The sequence below is a fragment of the Aphelocoma coerulescens genome, chromosome 3 (genome assembly GCF_041296385.1).
Source record: "Aphelocoma coerulescens isolate FSJ_1873_10779 chromosome 3, UR_Acoe_1.0, whole genome shotgun sequence".
Classification (NCBI taxonomy): Eukaryota; Metazoa; Chordata; class Aves; order Passeriformes; family Corvidae; genus Aphelocoma; species Aphelocoma coerulescens.
Genome location: NC_091016.1, coordinates 43,733,801 through 43,758,384, shown reverse-complemented (window position 1 = coordinate 43,758,384; position 24,584 = coordinate 43,733,801). Strand labels below are relative to the sequence as shown.

Sequence of the window (24,584 nt, the reverse complement as noted above, 5' to 3'; positions counted from 1 at the left end):
TAGATGTCATGTTTCTGTCAAAATCAAAAGCAAAGAGAGCCCTTAAATTCCAAATCCAAAGCTGACCTTTCTGCCCCAGAGAATTAATACTCTTCACTTTGCTCAGTTGTATCTTCTGTACTTTTCCCTGTCAGTGATTCATCATCCAGTAAGACAATTTTCCCTAAGAGTGACACTCTTCCACTCACAGTGACAGGCGTTCTCAACCGCTCTCAAGCAGCTCAAGAATCTTGCAGCCTTCTCAAGACTGTCTTATCCTCATCTAGATACAGAGCTAGGCTTTTATTTAGTTACTGCCTTCTTCACCTTCTCCCTTTTCCTCTTCTCAAAACTGCACATAACATAACTGAAGAAGATAACTGAGTGTAAGTTATTAACACCTCTTTTGTTACTTCCATTCCTAGACCTTCCTGTGCACCACACCAGTTACCATCACACCTCAGCTTTCTTCTTTGATACTCACACAGACCTTAAGCTGTCAACTTTATCATCTATTTAGTTTCTCTCCTCTGCTTTTATATCTAAATCAACCAATTCTTGGCCTGCTTTTCTTTAATCAAAGTTGCCATCAACAGACATCACTGCATTTCTTGCTCTATCCCATTTCAGTTTTCAGTCCCTTTGCACATTAACAAAACCAATGTACACACACTGACGCTTGTATGGTATCACTTCATATCTGGAAGATGGGCATTTCAGGACAAAACCAGTTCATAAGAGAACTTTTATGAAGCAGCATCTGTCTCTCAATATTCAAATAGATGGCCTTAAGTTTTCTCTCCCTTGAATTTTTCTCTCTCATAGCTAAAATTGGAGTGATGGAAGCCCCTTAGAGCCTGCCTTAAGCTCCAAAACACTACCTTGAGACAGCATGGCATTTTCTTCAGTCCTTACTGGAGTTAACAGATGTTTCAATGAATGTTTAATAAAAAAATTGTCACAGAAAGCCTGTTTGCTTCTCAAGGTTCACTATTAACTACACCAGTAATTATAACATGGAAAAGCTTTATCAGGAATGACAGCACCAGAAAAGCAAAATGCTATTGAGAGTTTTCAATAGCTGTGCAGCAAAGGGGACAACTAGCATTTCAGAAAGTATTTTTGCTTTTGTTAATGCAAGCAAGGTTTGTAAGATAAACAAGCAGAGATTTGCTTAAAATAGTCTCTCAAGCCATTAAGAACCAAGTTTGAAAACACTGAAAGGAAATAAGGATTCCAGCCTATACTGATGGAAAGCCTGTGACATGCAGCTGCCCCCCCAAAATGAAAGAAAAAATTAAAGCACACAAAAGTTCGAAGCTACTCAGAAGTATGCATCTGAAGGTGTCTGGAGTTGACAAAATTTACTAATGAAAAAGTGTATTTGGAACTTTGCAGGCGGTAAGGGTAAGGACAGTGGGGAGGATCAATTCAGAGCAAACAAAACCCAAAGCATCTGAAAATGCCTGTGTAAAATTTTCCAGAAAATTACCACAATGAAAGTTTCTCTAAAAGAAGTTACAAAAAATTTATTTTATTACTGAAGGGTTCTCTTGGGCTTACAAAACAAAAAATCCAAAAGTTTAATATAGAGCAGCAGTAGTATATAAAGCAAACAGAATAGAAATTAAGGACGGATAATAATGGTCAAATTTTATATTTCCAATTCCAGTGACATCAAGAACACAACATGCTATATAAACCATGTTAATATTACCTTGTCTTAAAACGATAGCGCTTATCAGCTTATCTGTGACAAGAAATGACAGGGTGCTCACTCTGTCCTGACTGCAAATTCCAACTAAACTTAGAAATTTGCATTTGCGTTTGCAGTAGAGCTAAGCATGCGGACAAGAGCAGTTAAAAGTGCATCAGCTGACACTCACCTAGCTATTATTAGATCATGTATCCCCCACATCTTGGAGAGACAAAGTAAATCTGATTACAGAAGGATTCAAAATGGTTTGAGTGTAACAAACACTCAACACTGCTAGCAAATAAGCAGCAAGACCTAAGTGCAGATCTAAGACACTTTCATACATGCTTCCGTGGATACCTCAGGAAACAATTCCCCCCTCCACCAAAAAAAGTAGTGCTTTGGATAAGTAGAGCTGCTGCTGAGAAATATTCTTCCTGTAAAAGGAAGAGGAGAATATACTGTAAGGAAGAAAGCCAGTCAAGAAAGGTAGCAGGCTAGGAAAAGTAACTTCTTGTATTGGCTGAAAGAAATGAACAACTCTAGATGCAAGATAAGTGATGTACTAAACACAGAATGATTAACTTAGCATCATTCAACTTGAAAAGCAAACATATATTTTCATCTAAACAGTAGTCCTATTACAGGACTGCTAAAATTAAAAGACCATAGACAATGTTTTTCCAGTTCATTTAGTACACTTACCAGCATTTGCTGTATAGACAATTTCATTGATGAGTCAGTTGTACTTCCTCTCTAAAGTGCTTTGAGGGGAGCTCAAGTGCATCCTCTTCCTCAATCTTTGAAGTGTTTACCTGTACCACCAGCTTTGAAAGTAAAAGGCAACAGGCAGGCAATGCAGAGACAGGAATGAGGCTGAGTACAATAGTATATTACTCCAAAAATATTTTAGTGCTGCTTTTAAAATCTTACAGGGACAGACAATCCTTTTAATTTTTTAACTGAGACTTTAGATACTATTTAAAAGATACTTTTTAAAAATCAACATTTTAGAATTCAGTCAGAAATATATCAGTTGACAAGAATATAAGAGCAGATAATCTAAAATCATATACATTATACACACAAATACATAAACCAAACATAATTCTTGTCAGTGAATAAAATCATTGGTGTGTTATAACAGAAAACAATGAGAAAACTCCCAGTATTAAATAAAACAGCATCAATAGCGGGTACTAAGAACTAATGGGAGCACATTGTAATAGGAATGTTATGAAGGTGGAATTACAAAAAATAATTACATCTGTATAAACGTGTCACAGTAAAAGGAATTCCAACAGTGATGGAAATACTACAGGTGAAGGCTACAACTGGTAAAGGTTTGTTCACAAAGTGGGGAAGAAGAGGAAGAGGGGAACTACCAAAGAGAGAAAAACTGCAATTTATTTAATATTTGCATAAAATATTTTATATTCCAAAAGTGACTAAAATAGCTAAAGGACTCTGCAGCCTGTCACAGTTATTTCCAAAATCCAAAAATAAATCTTAAGGAAGAAATGCTTCATACAAGAATTATAAAGAACTAGCAAAGAATCAATATTGAGTACTTCTGTTTATGTTACTCATCTTCATGTTAAAAGGACAAGCATGCTGTGAAAGCATGAGAAGGAGATTATGTCTGAGCTGAAGATTACAACTAAGGAAATTTCCACCACGCTTAAATGTCAGGAAGCTCTCCAAGCACCTGGCTTTCATGGTATTTGTTATATGTCTACTGACCTAGGAACAGTAACCTGCTTCTTGTATAACCGGGAACTTTAAGAAAATAAAGAGGCTGACTTTTTTTTTTTATTAAATCTAACTGGCACACAGGCAGGCTGCATAATACTAGAGAATCTAAACATGACTATGCAAGAGCAAAATACTGAAAATTAATGCACTTTAGATTCCATCTCTACAGGGAAGAGACTGAAAGTAAAAGATAGTGGTTGTTGCTTCTCCTACCCTGTCCAACTATTGGGCTTTTTTTCATTTTGGGATGTTTCAGGATTTTTAAAATTGTTTGGGGTTTTTTTTAGTTAAATAGAATTTTTTAAATTTTCATTACTAACATCTAAAAACACACTTATGTTTTGTTCTTTTTCCCTTGACCATGAAAGTATAGAAATGAAAGTATTATAAATAATGATAAAAACTTATCCTGTACTTCCACATGCAATTAGCAAGGAGCAATTTTAGCATAATGAAGTGGGAACATTTCATAGTTTCTCGGGAATACATAACAGAACAAAGCAGATGTCTTGACTAGAAGAGAAAGGATTTTATTATCAGGAACAGTGAACTCCCTAAAATGTTAATCCTAGAGGTAAATTAAGTGAAATGTAAGAATATAAAGCTCCCTCAACTAGCTGAGAAAAAGTCAACACAAATGTTAGCATGTAAAAAGGAAAGTAACTACAGTTAGAAAACTGTAAGAGCAAAATGAATGAGAAAAGTAGGAAAGAGTCAGTTACCGTCATGTTTGTTGACTAAACAAGAAGTTTCCAAGTCAAGCTACCTACAGTGTAATATGGATTATAACAACTCCTATTTGCTACATCAGAAGTTTCAGTAGTGAAAACTACAGTGCATCAGTACTATAATTTCCAGTGAACATTCACTCATGATTCAGCACCAGTTCTCCAAGCAAAAAAGATGGAAATATGGCAAGACAAATTCAGTATCCTCTGCAGAGATGCTTCAGATGGATCAGAAACCAAAAATCTCTCATTATTAATGTCTAGAAAGCGAATCAGGAACAGTTTTCAACATCTATCCCTTTTCCCCAATTTTTAAATTCTTGTTCCATTACTATTTTCTTAATGCTTTTCCCTCCATTTAACTGCTATTTCAAGTACTATAGATTAAGAATCAAAAACTGAAATGCATTTGAATTCCTATGTTGTCAAGACCTGAAGTGGGGGCAGGTGAGTGAGTTGACTCAGACAACAGTCATCTTTCCTTCCACTGCTGCACAGTGTTCACTGTGGAGCAGGAAGAATTGTAAATATCTAGATATCCTCTCATACCACGGACAGTGGAAGTCTCAATCATGTCATTATTTTTGGACATTAAGAACCACAATCCACTGATGAACTTCTGAACAAGAGACAGAAAGCTGTATGACCTGACTATAACTGAGAGATACTTCATGCTTTCCCACAGATAAAACATCTGTACACTTAACATTCCTTTTGCTAAGTCTTAATGGGGCAGTAAAGGCAATAACCATTTATTGCACTTGAAAGAAAGTAATTCTACCATAATCTTCTGGAAAGGAGGTCAGCACCTTCACACACACAAGAAGAGCGTCTCAAAACATTTAGAAGGCATGGCTCTTGCTCAGCTCATTTGTTCTTGCACAGTTCTTCGGACCAGCTGCAGACCCACTACTGTGGGGAGAGATGAGCGAGAGCATCCGTCAGTAGCCGCTGCAGATGGTGCCAGCAACTGCAGTCTGTAATTTGTCTCCCACACTGTCCAAACAGGACCACACGAGGAAGAGCCACAGAACTGCTCTTGAGCACTCTGTGATCCCCTTGGATCCAGCAGAACTTTTTGAGACCCAAAAGGTCACGCTGAGAAACACGAGAGCTATGCTCCAAGTTACAGTAATTTGGCATGTGCAGCATTAGTGATAAAAGGCTAAATACAGCACTAACTCTTACAATTGCCTCTTCAAAAACTAACTGAAAGTGATGCTGGGTTTGATGGGGTGGTTTTATTCCAAAGAAAATTCCCTTTTAAGGGACTTACCTTTTCCAGTGCCAACGAATCCACAGGCTCAAGACTGATGGAAGCCAGGGACTGCAGAGCTGATAGACTTAATCCACCTGCTAAAAAGGATCATGCTGGAGCTGGTAAGAACCACTGGCTGCACAGTCCAAACCTAATTCACTTAACACAGTGTGACATCTCTAGAGAACCTTACTGCCTAGCTTCTTGGCTAGGCAGAGTCACAGAAGCCCTCTGAAATCAACACCCCAGGGTCACTGAGTTCCCTAAGGGGCACAAGACACACCAAACCAATGCATCACTCCCCAAACACACTCTCATAAATAAGCAGAAAAAGAATATTCCACTGGAGAATTTAAACATTTGCATCCCAGTTAGCAATTACATCTACCGTGAAATGAAAGAAGAACTGCAAGGATGAAATTAAATTTCTTCACACAGAAGTCAGCAGAAAATTCATTTGAACCATAGGCACAATCTGGACATTCGAACCAGCATTGTCAGTCTTCTCTGCATTTTGTTTCAAGAAGACTAAAAGGATCATTATTTCAGGAAGACTAAAAGGATAATCATTGTAATTTCAGGAATTTCTAAATAAAGCTCACTGCACTCATACAGCCTCAGTACAACCCTGTACATCAGGACAAAACAAAAACTTGTTTTAAAGCCAAGCCTCTTTTCGAGAGCGTCACCCAATCTCATGGGCAGATATCACACAGTGTTCCACATACTCCAAAACAAGGTCTAATATCACCAAGGCAGATGCGTTACACAAGGTATTTGCCCTCACAGTGGATTTCCAGTTTGCTCTCTCTAAACAAAAACCCATCAAGACACCATGCAAGACCTCTATCACAAGGGGGACATCACTTCAGCATTAGTCATTGTCTCATCAACAGGACAGAAATACACCATTATCTCTAATATTGCTGTTCTTAATGCATAGTCCACAGCTATCTTTGGAACTGTAGTATTTTCAGTGTCTCCGTATGTCCACTACATTTCCTTTCAGTAACCCCCTTCACCAATACTGAACTCTTCAGCATCTGAGGTCTGCCAAAGGTTGCTTAAGAAGTTTCTCTGTACTTCACTGCAATAGCTTCATCAGGAATCGCCATCACTTCCAAATAGTCAACAAAATTGGGATGCTACATCCAGACATCACTGCTCACCCGCTTAGTACCAACTTGCTTTTATGACCAGTTTAGTAGGCTAGGTTTATACTGTCTCAAATGACAGTAGCAAGAGTCTCCAGGCATTATACAGATCTTGTGCTAGAGCTCTCAAGTTGCAATGATCCAACCATCAGCTATTTTCAACATGTCACAGGAAAACACACAGTCAACAAAATTTCCTGTCTGAAAGGAAGATTGCTTTCTATGCACGATTTTTAAAGTTCTACTTAAAATTAGAAAAAACAAAACATAAAAAAATCTAATTTATAACAATGAACCTCAAACTTTCAAGAAATACCATCTTTCCTACTGCATAATGTAGGAAAACAATAACTTGAGCATAACTGGGAACTGCAGGCATATCATGCATAAATACCCATAGATGTTACACCACAAATAAAGCCTGTTGAATGATCTCTGTGGTATTGGTTTGTAGGTAGAAATTATATAGAGCTAATGATATGAACAAGATACAAAAGAGAAACTACACACATAATTCTGAACACCAAGATGCTTCAGGCATTTCTTTCAGCATAGTATATTTTTAAAAATATATTTAAATTAAAAGTAGATGACTTTTTGGTATTTGGGGTTGTTATTTCAATTTACCTTTCTAAGATAAAGAGACTGAGAGCCAAAGTAGCACCCCCCTGAAAACTGCTCTATTTTTTGGGTGAATTTCTTTCCTTCACAGTACTTCCTTCAATGTTTCCATACACATTCCACAAAGACACTTCAAAGAAATACCAGTAGTTTTAAAAGGAACAGTAAAGACAAACTAGCTTCAGACATGCTTGCCAGTAAAGAGCTTGTCAAAAAAGGTCATGCTGCCTGCATCTGACAGCCTAAAATCTCCTTCTTCAAAAAAACAAAAAAAAAAATTCAAAAAAACCCCACACAAACCCACCTTGTCCAGACTAGAGGGTTACATCTAGCACCAAGAGCACAAGTTCACAAACATCCCTATCACATCCCCAAAGTGGTACTGCAGTGGCTGCAACAGCACTTGCATTTCTTATTCAACTGTTCAGAGCAGATCCACAGAGGATGAAGGAAGGAATGAGGTATTCATGAGGTGTGGGCAGGCCCAGGAAGATCATCAGAAGTAACGACGGATTTGATGCAGGGTAGCTGGAGAAGAGATAGGTAGAAGCAGGCACAGTAGATGTACTAAAAAGGTAAAGAAGGCTGTGCACAGCTGACTGGAGCACTGAAAGAAAACTGAGGTGGGAAAAAGCCATTTGCATGCAAACTTTTATTTGACCTTACTGAGAAAAAGGAGACCTGTACAATTCCTCTAAGACACTACATTCAAAAGGTGATTCTCATTCATGTGTTTACTCCAGAAGAGCAAAATAAAGTTATAAACTAACCAATATTTATCCAACAACTGGAGTAAGCTGTTATGCCTTCACATTTCTTTATAGGTGGTCAGAAACATCTGAATTAAACTGCCCTCATGCAGCACAGCATCAACTGTATACAAAATGCAGAGTAGGTACCACATTCTGTTAAGTGAGTCTAATACCTTTTGAAAACCCTAATCAAGTGGCTTTGAAATCTGACACTTCAGTTTACATACTCCAAATTGAAATATCTAGATGATGTTCCTAAAATCCAGCACCAGAAGAAACAGACCCATGCTGCTTTTAGATTCATGAATCAGTACTTATCAGATTCATTACTAAGCATGCACTCACAGACGTACTCATTGAAAGAGATGGCATTAAGAGTAAATCAGGAGGACATGGATGTCTCCTGCCTTAGTAGCACTGTATCCCCTAATGCAAGATGAGGGCTGTATCCCAGTTAATACAATGTGTAAACATACACAATAATTGCAGGATTTATATTGTCCCCAAAAACCAGAACTACATAGCTCTCTACTAGTAAATAGAGGCAGGCAATGACCCTATTTTTGGACTGCTTTCAAGCCACCATCCCAGCTGCTCTATAAGTCAAAACAGCAATAAAACCAAAGCTAAAACGATCCTCCACAATGAATGGATGACAAACACACTGCAATCAAAGACTAGCACTAACAGAAGAGGAACCTTATTAAAAAGAATCATTAACAGGTATTCTTCAAGACAGGTTTGTTTCCCAACTGATAACTACTCAGGTACAAGGGTCTAACCAAGAGAAATGAGTTACTCCAAAACACTGAGCTTCCAACACTCAAAAATCACACCTTCTACCACAGGTGTAACCATTCACCATCTCCATGCTCCTGCCACTGTATCCTTTACAAAGCATTCCTCTTAAATGCCACTTTGTCATCTCCTCATTTCCCATCTATTAACAATAGAATCAAGAAAAAGGGAAGGAGTTGTGCTGACATCCAAGCGCAACTAAATGCGAGCAACTGCTTTGAGTAGCAGGCTTTTCAGAGGGAAAAAGCAGTCTGAACAAGTAAGGACAAGAGTGTGTTGCAAGCCCTCCATGTTTCCCACAACAGCAGCCAATATGAGCCCAATTAGGACAGCATGTAGGCATCCCTACTGATGTCTATTGTCATTACACGATAGCTGAAAAGTATTTTCAATATACTCAGACGAAGAATCAAAGCACAGAAAGAAATCCACAAAATAGATGCAGGGGTTCTGCCACCTAGTGGCATCTAGAGCCTCAAATTACTGTATCTACCATATTATTATTACCTTCTTTTTTTTACTGGAAGCATTTGACAGCAGAGAACAGAATAGAGAACACAGTTTCACTAGCACTGAAATTACTCAGCCTGGTTGCCTGCGGCTTCGTTTCAGAATTGCATTCTGTAGCACTCAAGATGGATGAGAGTTCCAGCTGAAGCTTTTCTAGTTGTTCAAATAGTAGTAGTATATTTCCCTTCATCAGTCCTCCAGCTCCCACAGATTCTCTGCTGCCTAGCACCAAAGTTGATTTCCTGCTGTATAGTCTCAGTCACCTGCCCATATTCAGTACCTGCAGAATGATAATATCTTTGAAGTCCTTATCCATTCCTTGAAATTCCTCAAATCTAATAAATCTCAAAAGTAATCGTGAGCAGGAAATAGGGAAAAGCAGAGACTGGGAGACAAGCAGAAGAATGACAAAAGCCTCGTTTTCTTTACAACACCATCTGAATCGCAATTTGTCAATAAAGAATCTTTGTTGGCCCCAATAGCTTCAGGGATTCCCCTCCCAGTTCCCAGCATGGACACACAGCATGTCATGTCAAGGCAACAGAGAGAAGAGATACAGAGGAGCATAGAGCCATGAACTCCTTAAGGCAAGAGCCAGCAGAAATCCCCCTTTTCACCAGGCCATAAACTCAAAAGCCCCCTTTTCCACTTGGGATTCAAAGCCAGAAGCATTTTAATGCCTAAACTAGGTCAGTCTTTGTTTACACAAAACACAGATGAGAAAGGAAGTATCAATTCATTCAACTTAGCCAGGATGGGTCAAAACCACCAGACTACAAAGCACAGAGCAGCTTGCTGGTTTTTTAATTTATTTTTAAGAGAATAAACCTTTTCAAAGGCACATTCAGAGAACACACCTCACACAGATGTAGCCAGGTAACAAACAAGTCTTTTTTAATTTACGACAGATATCCTTCTTCTGTGGGAAAATTGACAAAGAAATTTGAAGTGATGCCATATTCTTACTAGGCTATACCTCACAGATACTTTAGGTTTCAGCTCCCATTTGCCAACTTTTGTAACGCTGGAACACCATGAGGACTTCTGGTCTGTATCTACTACACATACCTTAGTAAATAGCAGATAGGTTGAAATACTTTAGTTTCAGTCCAGAAAAAACAAACAAAAAAACCCCAAACATCCCCAAAGAACAACAAAAACCCTCACTAAGCAAAAGAAAAAAGCCACCAAGCTACAAAACAAAAAGGACAAAAAAAACAAACTCCAAAACATAAGCAAAATCACAAGCATGATACAGTTGTCTTATCCTTTTGACAAATCTCCTTTGCCTTCTCAAGTTTTTCCTCCAACTCCATAGCAATCCTTGCACTCCCCAGAAAGTTCCTTAACTGTATGTAGCCTATGACAATTTTGCCCTTAACAGGTGGGGAAGAAGAGAGGAGAAAAATAACAAAAAAAGGGAAGATCTGCCACAAAGGATTCACAGGTGAGCCAATCCTACCGACCTAGCAATCACTGACAGATTACCACTGGGCTTTCATGAGGAAATAAGATTTCAGTAAGTTTTATTTCTTGCTCCATATTACACGGATTTGAATTTCAGTTATGTAAAATATCAAGCAAGTAAGAACTACCATAGTGATGGAAAGAAGTGCATATGTGACTTGATGTGAAACTATGTTTGATCACACAGTGATGGGTTTTGCAGCTATAAAGACAGACTAGATTTCTGCTAGAAAGCAAAGTGCTCTTTCCCTTGTCAATGAGCTAGAAGCTTTCACAGCAATAATCCCTAGGACTGAGAAGAAAAACAGAGATTACTGGAATAAGTGCATTGGTAAATCAATGTTTCACAAAAGCTGGACTGCGAGTAAACTCAATGTCAGACACAGACACTTCTGTCTGCACCCTCCTGAACCAAACCAATGGTGGCTTACAGAAAGTGCAGGACTTTCTTACAATGAGTACTCATGCTCTGGTCTACATGTAAGAGAGCTACTCACATTACTGGAATGTTATAGTCTCATTCAAAATAAGTCAGAGATGTGTTATTGTGAAGTTACACCTTTATCTCAGTTTTCAAATTTTTCTTAATCTCATTTCACCTTAGTACTGAACAGATCTGTTGAAACTCTTCTGCATGTAAGGAACCTGCAGAATATAGCAGTAAAGCACAGTCCCTTATACAGGACAATCCACACAAGGGATTGTTGATTAGAGGTCAGACAGAGTCCTTATTTAAGTAAACAGTCCTCATTTCAGTAAACAGCTTTCTCAGACAATGGCAAAGGAGAGAGTAAACTGTTATTATACCAATGCCTTTACATGATGCTAGCTCCTACAGACCTGGTTTGGGAATCTCAGTGACACCCTACAGAGTTTTGAAAAAAGTTCAAGCAAATACATGCTTAGAAAATGAGAATCTTGCTAAAGTTAGAGTAACTTCATGCAGTAATGAAAAGCTCTAAAATAGCACACTTTACATGTTGAAAATGGCAACATTTTCCTCTTCTCCTCATTTTCCACCATGCCTCAAATTAATTCATTAGGTGTTATGTGTACCATGTTTTGTAAGACATTCAAACCTATCAGTGAACCAGACAGGTCACGTGTTTCTTTATAAGGGCCCTGCTGCCCAGGTACAACCCTCGAGCCAGGATCTGAGTCCCATCCACCTCAGATACCTGTATGTTCTCCCAAATACCCATCATCCTGAAATACTCAGTTTCTTGCCTAACACACATAAGATCACACAACAAACAGTATTAGCATGCTTATCCATTAAGTGTTTTAACTCTCCAACTAGGAGGAGATGTCAGGGAAAAAAAGATGGGTTTTTCTCACACACTGCACTTAGATCTTGCTCGGCTCACTTGGAGTTTCCAGTTTCTGGTAAAGCTGGGATGAGGAGTCCTGCCTTACTCTACTCTTCTTACCCATGACTTGGCAGCTACCAGCATCTTGTTCAGGGACAGATCCAGTTCAAGGAGATTGACAGCATTTAACTTCCAGTAGCTCTCCGGCTCTAGCAGGTGAGTTCCAGGCTCAAGGTGTTTGTCCTTCTACCCAGTATGCCTATGTTGCAGGACATTCAAAGCCCCAGCAGAAGGTATCCAGTTATTGCAAGCTGGAAGCTAAGAACAGTGGCTTGCACCATGGTAAGGACTAGATGCTCCGAATGATGTCACAGACTGAAGTATAAGCTTTAACTCTTCAGCTGATATGGCAGTATGAAGTGCAAGACTTCTGAAAAGCAACAGCATCAAGACTGGTATTTTAGCTTTCTGTCACATGTGATCTTTGCAGGTAAAGAACATCCACACTGCCCACAAACTATAACAGCACAGTAATTAGAAAATTTTGTTTAACAGACTTATTTTACATCTTGTTTTCTATCCATCATTGTGCTACGGTACATCAGTCACAAGTTTATTAAACCATTTTGGATACTTGAAGTGGTTTTCTTCAGAAGCATCCAGATTAGTTTTTAAAAAATATATTATTTTTACTCAAGTTGTAAAACCTTGATACTAGTATTCTATGCTGACTTCTAAAAATGAACAAGAGTTTAGGAACTTGTGTTTAAAACTCCCATATAGCAATTAATACAAATTACAGAAAGACCCAAAGCAGAAAGATGAAACACACTGCTTTTGGCATTACTCTGTTCCCTATTTACAAGAAGCCTGACACAACTACTGCAAAGAAAAGACCTCTGACCTGCCCATGTACGTGTGCCAAAAGGGCTGGAAGCCGCAGCCCACATGATGAGAATGTCAAGCACTTCCTCTGCTGCTATATGACTGCATCTCCTAACCAGGGGTGAAAAGCAGATGTGAGTTTCCAGTTTGGGGGTTTTTTTAATACTTGTTTTAAATCAAAAGAGTGTTTTCTTTGTCCTTCTAAAGTTATATGCTAGTGCCAAAAATGTTCAACATTTAACATTATTAGTGCAGTCATTTATAGAAGCTGCAATTTTGGCATATATATCTGACAAGTCATTTAAATTCTAGCACCTTAAATTATGTAGATTGGTTTGTCACTATGACAACAATTTTTACATGTCTCTAAAACATACAAAAGTACCATTTTTTCTGTTCCTTACTGCAGCCAAGAGTTATTGAAGGCTTTACCTCTTCTGGACAGAAAGACAGAACTTACATAACATCTGATTCTAGACAAGCTGTATAAGTTACTTGTTGAATGAAGAAGGAAGTTTTCATGAACTTGAGCAGCTATAATTTAAAAAATATTTTGAACACAGAACACTTGAGGGAATCTAGAACAACAGAGAAGAGAACATTTGCAGGAATTCAGGAATGGGTAGAGCTCTTTCTTATCATCATTAAGGCTGAGAAAGTCTTTGAATGGCTTTCTCAAAAGAAAATCCAACCAGTCTCAAGGTCAAGCTTCACATTTAAAACCAAAGTTTCTCTAAAACCTAACTGGTTCAAAGGATCTTGCTTCGATTCTAGTCTCCATACAAACATACATCTTGGACACAAACACTTTTCTGGTGATGCCTCATTCTATTACAAAGAAAAATTAGTCTGATGACGTGGAAGTGGCATAATGCTTATTTTATTTAGAAAACAACACCACGACGACTTCGAGGCCTAAATTTGGAGACAAAGTGCTAAAATAGTTTGTCCCATGTTATACAACTGTTCAGAATCACAAAATATTGGTATATCATTCTTTTAAAGAGACAGCTGTGAAGTTACTGGAGGTGATCAAACAAAAAGAAAAAAAAAAAGTTGATTTTATAATTTTATGATTTTATAAACTGTTTCTTATTATTTATAGAGACATAGCCACTGTACTAAAATTGTCATATTGACCAGTATGTCCTTGATACCACTATCACTGGATACATTCACTCAACACTCTGTTATCTCTGTCAGCATCAATGCCATGTATATCCAAACAAGACTTGCCCTGTCAAAACAAGACCTGTGACCCAGCCACAGGAATACAGCTTCCTGCTACTATACAACATTAACCTAATGTTTACACACCATTCAAATTGAGATCTTTGCTCAGGTCTCTTCTGTCACATGTAACTAACTTTTGATCCTTAAAATCAACACTGCATCTGGAAGCGTTCTGCTGAAAGTCATCTGCTCTATTTTCACTCTCTTCCTCAACTTGAAGAGAAGTAAGGTCAAGCATTCATTTAAACCTGTAACTTGCCACTACAGTTAAAGTGGGCATATTTCAAGCACAGCTTACTTGCCAACATGGAAAAGAGCTTTTGGGAGGCACAGAATTTATCAAGAGCAAGATCTGCTCAGCTGTAAGATACCTGCCCTGTTTTCACCTGGTCTCATAGAAGCTCCAGGTACAATCAGTTATCCTGTATTCAGTTTCAGGTGAATGCAGGTAAGCATCTGAAACAGAAAAAGGCAAGAAGAATGCTCCTTTGTTTCTAAGAACAACCCTGCTTTGACCATCACATCTGACTGCTGGCTTTGTAGGAGGCATTTGTCACACAGTCCTCTCTCAGGGCCCACAGTTAAGGTTACACTTCTGTCCACAGCAATCTTGAAAACTGCCAGGTTTGAAGGAAACTGAAGTGTCACAAATTGAAGATCCAATATGCTCTCCATAAGCATTACAAGCCCAAGAATTTGGATGTAGAAAGGCAGGCGTGGCATCTGTACAGCAGCTCACAGGAGTGAGTGCAGCACAGCAAGGCAATAAGTTCAGTTACTACACTGCAAAAACACCACACGTTTACATTAAATGGTAAGGAAAAATAGAAAAGATACAACAATACTTCCGATTGTAAACTATTTTTGTGATGCAAACACTTTAGGGTTTTTAGCCAGCTGCTCAGTTTTGTGTTCTATATTCAATCTTCCCTCCTAACAGCTCCTGCAATGCAGCTTTTTCCCTATTAATACAAAATTCATTGCTCATAATCTAATTAAGCCTAAAATTAGGTATCCAGCCTCATCAATACGGAAATATGAAAATCAGTTTTCCCTTTTGGTATCTTCCTGAAACTTCCACAAGGTTTTCTTCTGGTTAGCTTGAAATCTCATGGCATAAATTTTGTCTGTGTGATAACTTGCCTCAAAAATAGGACATGCTAAGATAGCCAATATAGTAGGAAAATATCATACTTCCTTGATCAGGGAACAGTTCTCTGAGGAACTAGAGTCAGGAAAAAGCAGCAAGTTCTGCAAATGTAACACTGCACTGTCATGCTGTGAAAGGAACTGCACTGCCAGATGTGCCACTGTAACAGAACCCTCTCAGCAATTAATGATCGAGTTCTCTTTCCTTTTTGTTTTGGAAAATTGTTTTGTATGTTGAAGTTTGTATTACTATTCTTAATCTGTATTATTTCCATATCAAATGGGTTTTTCCCTTCTGTCTTTATGTACTCAGAAAAAAAGCCCAAAAGCTATACTGCTGGTTTTCCCTGTACTCATGTAAAATTTTGCCTTCAAATGCACTTACTTGGCTCTCACAAGCATGTTCAAGGGTAAAATCTGGAAGTTTGCCACAACTGCATTCCTTATTGCAAATACATGCCAACCTTCAAAGTTCAGTTAGTTGAGCAAAAACATACATTAATTGTTGTGCAGAGGGAGTGGAAAGTATATCAGATTAAGCACATCTGAAAGTATTTCACTCTGCTCCTTGCTTGATAAGTTAGCATAAAGCTGGAGCTATTCTGTTCTAGTTTTTCAATACAGCCATTAAGACCACACAAGTGAAGTTTTACACAAAATCAAACTTAACAACAACCAAACAAGCATTCAGAATAAAATTACCTTCTCATATTTGGTATTCCAGGACTGGCCTAACAGGTATTGCAACATTTGTCAGCATAAAGTTATTCAGTTACATGTAAAAAATAATGGAATGCAAGGAGAGCATTGCAATAAGCCAGCTTAATAGATACCAGCAACTTAAAAGGCCTTTTCCTTTCACCTATGAAGGACAGCAGTGAGCAGCTTGGAAAGGTGCAAGCTAGTTAACCAAGAAGAAACTCTTAAAACAACAGTTTCAATAATTTAGTATCAGCAGCATGTTTTACATGTGGACAGAGATGCAAGTGAAAGGAGTTTGTTTACCTAAAGCATTAATCATGTCTTTCATCAAAAAAGGTACAAATTTTATCCTTCACATTTGTTCTGAATAAAGACTGAGTTTAACTTTGATATGGAAAATGCTTATGGTTTAAATAGAGTAGAACTGATGAAGTTGACTGATTTCTCCTCTTAGAGCTCAAGTGTACACTGAACCTACGAGACAAAACCACCATCCTTGCTATGACTGGAACTTATGCTCTCTCTGGAAAACATGTTTGTCTGTGTCACATCAGAACCTGGTATTATCAAAGCAAACTCTTTAGAAGTCTCTGCAGACTGAAGTTTTCAGTAAATGAGTTGAAGAGAACCCAACTTGATGTATAGCCCATCTATTGAAAGACTGCAGGCCTCAGACCCCCAACCTTCCCCTCACTTCCCAGAGGGAAGAGAAGACAGCTATTCTAGCAGGGAATTTTTATTAAGAAGTGAGCTATCACTTCGAAGACCTGATGATGCCTCTGAAGAGGCAGATCATAAGAGCACAGATCCAGGCCTGCTCTAGTAGAAGAGGAGGAGCAGGCTCAAGAACATCCTTAGGTTCCTGTTCTTTAAAGCTCTGTGGGGCTATCTGAGCTGCTGCCAGTCAGGCATAGAGGGAGAGAAAGCAGAAGACCCCAGAACTGGAATATAGTCATTGAAACTAGATTTTCAGCTAACTGAACAGGCACTACATTACAAGTTTTCCATGCTACCTCCTATCAATACCCTACAAATGTATCCTGATGAAAAAAAAGTTACTTCCTCTTTTAATTCCCTCATCCCCAATCCTCAGCATCTCACACCAAGTCTGAAGAACTGACTCTTTTGTTCTGGCTGCAGCTAATTCTTTTCAAATCATGACTGCAAGAATGCATAGATGCAGCTTATTCAGACTCCTGACTGCTAAGTGTGGCTCAGAAGACAGAAGGCATCTTGTCACCTCCGGCCATATTTTTCACAGTCCACTCCAGCAGTCCAAGTTCAACCAAGCTGTCATCACTAGCAGGCTCCTGAATAGAAACAAACTTTCCAAGCTCAAGAACACAGGATTTCCTGAATCGTATCAGAACAGGCACTCATCAAGACAATAACCGAAAGCATTTTAAACAACAATAACAAAAAAGAAACCAAACCCAAACACCCCAACACAGGAATCTATTATTGTTGTTATTATTATTACAAGGTGTTCCGGTTTGGCCAAATTTAGAAATATATCCTCAGAGAAGGCACAACCACCCCTCCCCCACCAGGTTCAGTGGGGTGGTATTGCATACACTAGGCATGCAATAGCTTTTCCAGACAGTTTCTTTCTAGCCCCAAATGTGTGCATTTCCTCATAGTAGGATGGTTCATGACCTATATACAAACCTTCTCTATGAAAAGTCATTGATGATCCATGTAGAGAAACAGGCACTTCAAGCCTGGTGATAGAACTGGGAGACCTCTAAGCATAAGTGCTCATAAATACTCTATTGAAGTAACGACGCTTTAAACATTTCCAGCATGTCTGCATGAAAATTAGATAAAAGGTGGCTACCAAGTTTTATGACAAAACCAATTCTTTCAAATGTATCTAATCCTACTGTTTTCCAGGAAAACAAGTACAAGGGGTGGATATGAAACTGCCTTGAGTACCTGTATCACTGAGACTGCACTTTAGCCTTGCCATATTTTCTTGCCAATATACATCAGCACCCCTTACAGAGGTTACACACAATTGAGTAGAGATTAATCTCTTCTCATCACAGGCTTTCCCAGTACAGGGTAGAGCAAGATTCAGGCAGACAAAATAAAGAACATGGTCCTATCAGTAACATCAAAACAACATGACATTAGAGCCCAGGTGACCTGATTTTGGGAAGGAAGGATAGAAGTTGTTGTTTTAAGTGAACGGGGATATAAACAGAATTAAATAGGTAGGCAAAGAAACAGACAGAGAGGTAAAGTTAGAATGAAATATGAGGAGCCCAGGAAGGCAGGCAGAACCCAAGCCAATAGGAAAAGAAAGATCCTACATGAAGCTAAGAAGAGAAAACTTTGGGTTAGCAGAGTAAGCAAGCTAGAATTGACATCAAGCCTAGAAGGGAAGACCACACACAGGCTGAAAAGCTTAAGTATAAGGCAAACTAGATAAAGAAGGAAGATGACTGGAAAGACTCTTGAAAGACAAGGTGCTAGCAGAAAAACACACAAGAAAATGAAGCACATGCAAAAGCCTCAATCCCTCAGCTCATTCCCTTATGGAAATGGGATTCCAGATTTCATCCCACTGTTTGTTACTTGTCAGGTTGTATCTATGCAACAGATTCCTTATCTGCAGGCTTTCAGCAAGCTGTGCAGTTTTCTTCAGAAACTCTTACCATGTATCCATCATTCAGGTATTCAACTTACGTCTTTTTAATCACACTATATATTTAATTATCCATGTAAAGTGTGGTGAGGAGAGAGAAGTTAGACTACCCTCCCTTGGTCCCACTTTCCATGGCAACAGAGTCTATTAGAGTATTTAAAGGTTTAAATTACTAGTTTCAAATCTTCCTGCTATTATCTTTAACAGACAAGCCAAAAGAGTGAAGTGTACATCAGTAATTTGGATTTTAGGAAAATCTTAATTTGACATATTTAACAGATCTTATGAATCATCCCTTTTTACATGACACTACACTTTAAGATTTAGCTTGCCTTAAATAAACTGAAAGACTTCTCTATTTTAACATGCTCACAGAGCCCTGTGGTTTGTGTGCTACCTAAGCCATGTTTCAGGTGGACTTTCCAAGTGGTTGAATTCCATTTTCAGACTATTAAAATTTGAAAACCTGAAATATTCAAGCAGCAAGTACTGGCTCAGGCACACCAAAGTGTCTATTCCATTTTACCTAAGAGACTTGGCTTGCTTAGCAAACAGGGACGTGGCAAGCACTAGTGGAAAAAAGTTATTCTTCTTTTCCGTTAGCTTAGGTACAGGATGAAGCATTACTTTGGTTTTAATTACCAAAACAAGAACTAATGCATTTAAAGAAATAACCTCCATTAGCAGTTAGCATTCAATTACCAATGCTAGTTGGAGAAAGATGGAATAAGCATTTACAGTGCAAAATCCAGTAGGCAAATTTAACAGACTGTATCTGTAAAATGCAGAAATCAAAATTACATTATGGCTTCTGCTGTCTATTAGTAAATACAAAGGGATTACCTTCCAACATCCCTCAGTGGCACAGTCTGATAGTCTGAGGATGCAAATGCAAATTCACATTCTTGTGAGTAAAAGCTGGACTGTTTTAACACTCAAGTTGTAACTGCCAGACTTCTGTTATTTAAAGGTACTGTTGTTGCTTCAACACTTGCATCAGCCATCCTTCCCAACTGTGAAAAATTAAGAAGTCAACAGGCCCTAAACACTTCTACTGGTGCCCCATAGTCTGAAGGCTTTGGAAGAACACCCTCCCCACTCCACAAAAAAAAACCCCTGAGTTTAAAAAAAAAAGAAAATTAAAATTACATCTCTGAAAAAATAACTGCACCACAGCTCTTATACCAGACAGTTCACATGTAGAATATTGTTACCTCGTGGCTAATTATAAAATGCTGTTCTTTTTAAAATGAAAGTTTAGCTGAAAAAAGGGATCACTGAAAGCGACTCAGCATCAACCTGCTTCAGCTATGCCATTCCACAAGCTAAGTCCATTTCTTCCAAGGATGCAAAGTACAAAAAGACAACCCACAGCAGATTTTCATAGCAAGTTAAACATACGACGAACTGCCATGCCAATGGCATCCTGCTGAAATATTACAGAACTTAGTTACACATTCACAAGTCAAAAAAGAAGTGGTAAGACTGAAGAACCCATATATGCTATTGCCCATTACTACGCCAACAACAGACCAAAGGCTCTGCCTCTTCTCTTCCTAGAGTTACAAAAGAAAAGAATCCCACAAAAATCCCTGACCAAGCACTTGGACACCTTTAGTGAACATCATGACTGACAATCATGAGTATGTTTCTGCAGTTTCTCACAACATCTCCTTAGTTAAAGTCCATAGCACAAAACCAATTTTCTTAACACAAAAGGCGTATAACAGATGACATCACATCACACTTTCTCAAGTCAAAGATTTCCTTAACCTAAAATATGGTCAGTAGCCTTGTAAATACATTCACTTTTGCAATATGACTTTAAACATTGTTTTAAAGTAGTCTAATTAAGCAGGTTCACACCACTAATCAACTTCTGCATGTTCCTGAACACTTTGGAGAATAAACAGTAATTACAGCATCATAGAGAGGGTCCAAGATCACTCCTTTGACTGCTGTTCAGAACAATCCAGAAATACACCATGTAAATTTAATTCCAGCTGGATACATTTGAGCCAACTCATTTGCAGTTCAGCCATAAGCAACAAAAAGAAAAAAAAAGCAAAACAAATATGGATGTATGAATAAGCATAAACATATGGGACCTAATACAAATCTAATCAAAGGACATAAGAAGTGTAAAATATGAGCATTAAGGTAATGTAACATTATGTAAACTTAAAGAAAATAGCAATACATGCATTCATATAATAAAAGATACAAGTATAATTGGTAACTACCCCTTTTTCTATGCCTTTACTATTGAAATCCACTGTGTTAATTCATGATTCAGTCACATGAACACATCTAAAGAGAGTATTCCACACTACTTTGCAGCTGAAGATAAGCAAAGATAGCTACCACAAACTGCAAACAGAACCATTTAGTCTTAAAATCTGCAAACATCATAGCACACAAAGCATGGGTTTTTTTCCTTCTTAAAGTTAAGCATTTGGAATTCCAAGCTTATGAGGTACTATCTTCCTCTAAAACATACACCTGTTTTCTGACATGTAGAAGACCAGAGGTATCTGAAACTACACAAGTCATCCTAAGACACAAACTAAACTCTAGTTTTTCATCAACTGCACAGAAAAAATTACTAACTCTGAATTACTGAAGACAAGTGCTTACCTTCAATCCTTTTCAAGGCCGACAGACAAGTATCCCGGCTTGGAAACTCAAATGGGTTATTACAGGTCCGAATGGTGTCACATTCACATTTCCCGTTGATTATGTTACAACCTGTTATAAGGTTTTCATTGCACGGTTCAAATCCAAGAAGCTGATCATCATCCCAGTTTTCATCTAAAATAAACAAACAAACTCGCTCACTATTGGATTTCAGCTGCAGTACATAAATTTCAGCTGCTTTGAAGTTGGGTGCGATTCACTTCAAGTTCAACGCAGTGCTAAACAGAAGATAACATGAAAAAAAAGAATGGATTAATCTAAACAGTGGGATTTGTCAAGTACCATGTCTCGCAGCTCTTCTACTGCCCATTTTGCTAAAGCAACTGGCATTGTTTACTTCCATCTGTATGAAAAACAAAGTCATCTCAGGAAAATGCATAGCTGCAGTACAAATGAGTGCTAGTCTAACAGAATTAACTTTTGCAGATAGTAGAAGTTCTATTTATAATGGAAGTGAGAACATTGTACAGAATCTGCAGCTGTTACAGAAGTCAAAATTGAGTCAGAAAAAGAGCATTTTAAAAGATGATTAAAAAACGCACCACACAGAATTCACTCCATGGAGATAACTTTTTATTACAGAAAAGCCGCAAGATGCCAGGCCTCCGATTCCGTTATATGACCAAAAATGAGTTTTCCAGCAGTCCTGAATTATCATACATATTCTTGGAGAACTGACCAAGCACACAGCACTCCTTGCTGTCAAGGGTCTAGGGATAGTGGGGTCAGGATGAGTCTCTCTGCCTAAATAACTGTTCCTTTTGAATTAACCCTGACAAATGCGCATAACTGATGTTCCCACTGTACAACTGCCTGTCTCCCTTTTAGGGGGCTACTTGCAACAAGACGTATTTTTTTCTCCATAAAGAGATACAAATCCAGTCAATCCAAAATTCCAAAACCAGTCCTACAATACCTAAGTTTCCTTAGGTCAAGTGCACATACAGCAACATCCCACCAACTCACAAGTTTAATCAAGATAGAATCATAAAATGGCCTGGATTTGAAGGGACCTTCAAGACCATCCAGTTCCAACCCCCCTGACATGGGCAGGGATACCTTCTACTAGACCAGGTTGCTCAAAGCCCCATCCAGCCCAGCCTAGAACACTTCCAGGGCATCCACAACTTCTCTGGGCAACCTGTTACAGTGCCTCACCACCCTCACAGTAAAGAATTTCCATCAAGTCTAAGCCTATTCTCTTTCAGTTTTAAGCCATTCCCCCTTGTCCTATCAGATACTTTTCAAGCAAGATTGAAGAAACTAAATTAGGCATTGGGTATTCTTCACCAGAATACCAGATGTTTTACAGACAGACAAGCTTGGAAAATTAAGTGCTACGAAATAGTTGCACAAAGTCCACTGACTTCTAGTAATGAACATAGGAACAAATAGATATTTTTAATCTTTATACCCTTACACTCAACAGCAGCAGTCACACTGGGCATTCTAAGTAGTTCACTCCTATTTTATTTACTATTAACAAGCAAGTTTCCAATATAGATCCTACTAAGAAACACTCCAAAAAGTTAAAATACCTTCCAGTTATGAAGGATAGGTTTCGTGTTGTTGTTGGGGTTATCAGAAGCTGTCCTCCAGTATGACAGCCCACAGCCAAATACAAAACTGTCATTCAGTAGACTGATGCTCAATAGAAGCCTAAAAACTAACAGCAAATAACAGTATATACACACATGCTGAAGTTGACAAGTAAATTCTTTCCACTAATAGAAACATGCAGAGTATCTTCTGACCTCAAGTTTTTCCTGTTCTGGGGAAAATAAAAGAACATCTAGAAAGAGCCGTTTACCAATTTGGTACTGTACATGATCTACAGGAAGTGTCAGAGCAGATTCTCACAGGTGTATTTCTCCCTGTACAACCACATGCCTAATAGAACTTATGAGTCGGCAAAGTACCCTGCTGACAAAAAGCACTGATAAACAACAAAGACCATTTTAGACATGAAGATGGGAACCTCCATGGGAACCTCATGGCTCTTCTCCATAAAAATAGCAAAGGAAGAGTAGTCACTAACCCCAGGAAGTAATCTTTTTCTATCATCCAATACAGCAACTGTATCAATGAAAGTCAGAGGAAGTGCAGAAGTTCCTGAAGAGAAACTATTAAAATTCTTTCAAAAGAAGATGCCTCTCCAGTAATGCTTGGGACACTCTCGTGATGAGGCCATGCATACACAGGGAAAAAAAACCAAACAAACAAAACCCTGAGAATTTGGAGAACAAGAATACATCCTGTTTTTGAGAAGCCAGAATACAGCCTGGACAATTTGTATTTTAGAAGGCACAGCAGTAATCCATGTAACAAGAACAAAAGCTACACCTATGGTTCAAGACTGGCTGTTTCAAACTCTGCAACAGCAGGGACCACAGCTTCATCCAGATCAGTCTAACAGCCTTAAAGAAGTGCTTGTGTTGCTCTCTGACTCCTCCTGTACTCCTGGGTGCAGGACAGGAGCCCAGTGGCAGCACATGCACTCACTCTCAGCCCTGCGCCCCCCAGGCCTGTGCAGTGCAGACTGGAAGGACACACAGATGGCGATGCTGTGCTGCTTTTCTAGCAAATCAGTTTAGAGCATTTGTGCTGCTTTGCCTTGTGGTATTTCAGCACTAGATCTTCTCAAGGCAGACAGATCAGCAGGATCTTGTCACATGAGAGCTGCCCACCCCATGTAAGTTGGGACCTAGCTGGCACAGAAAGCAAAGTCATCCCTTACCTGCAGTAGAACACCTCAATGCAGATGCACTGCACACTGTGGCACCCTGACTCCCAGGACAGGTTAGTGGTTTGTACCACATCTGCCAGCTCTCATAAGTTTCCAGAAAAGGAGGAACACAGGAAGCACTTGGCCCAACAGTAAGTGCACCTAAAGTCTTCACTGCCCCACACCTCAAAAATTAGCTCAGTAGCCATTAAAGTCTTAATGAGAAGAGAAACCCCTCAGTAATACTTGTGCAGACTATACTTCTAACATGCTGAATCTTCAAACAAGGTATTTTTCATTACTTGGTGTGAATACAAAAAAGTTACATTCAGGCAGGAAGAATGCAAATCCAGTTTTAGCCTGCACATCTTCTAGCAGCTTACTTTTCACACAAGTTTATTTAGAAACATGATTTCCATCAATGAAGGAGCAAACGTGTAGCAAGAGCTTATTTTAGTTCAGTAAATCAGTGCCAAGTCTACCATGATTTTTCATGCAGACTAAAGACTGACTCC

General features: G+C 38.6%; 1 protein-coding gene across 3 annotated transcripts in view; it reads right to left on the bottom strand.

The window, feature by feature from the left end:
• Positions 1-24,584, bottom strand: part of CRIM1 (cysteine rich transmembrane BMP regulator 1) — a 175,485-nt gene that overhangs the window by 139,165 nt on the left and 11,736 nt on the right. Inside the window, exon 2 of one of the 3 annotated variants that reach the window (XM_069009968.1) lies at positions 21,285-21,458. The exons of 1 other annotated variant lie outside the window; for it this stretch is intronic. In XM_069009968.1, coding sequence (XP_068866069.1) covers positions 21,285-21,458 — 174 coding nt within the window. Of the gene's footprint in view, positions 1-21,284; positions 21,459-24,584 lie in introns of those variants that run through there. One more of the 3 variants, XM_069009970.1, reaches the window with a different exon arrangement.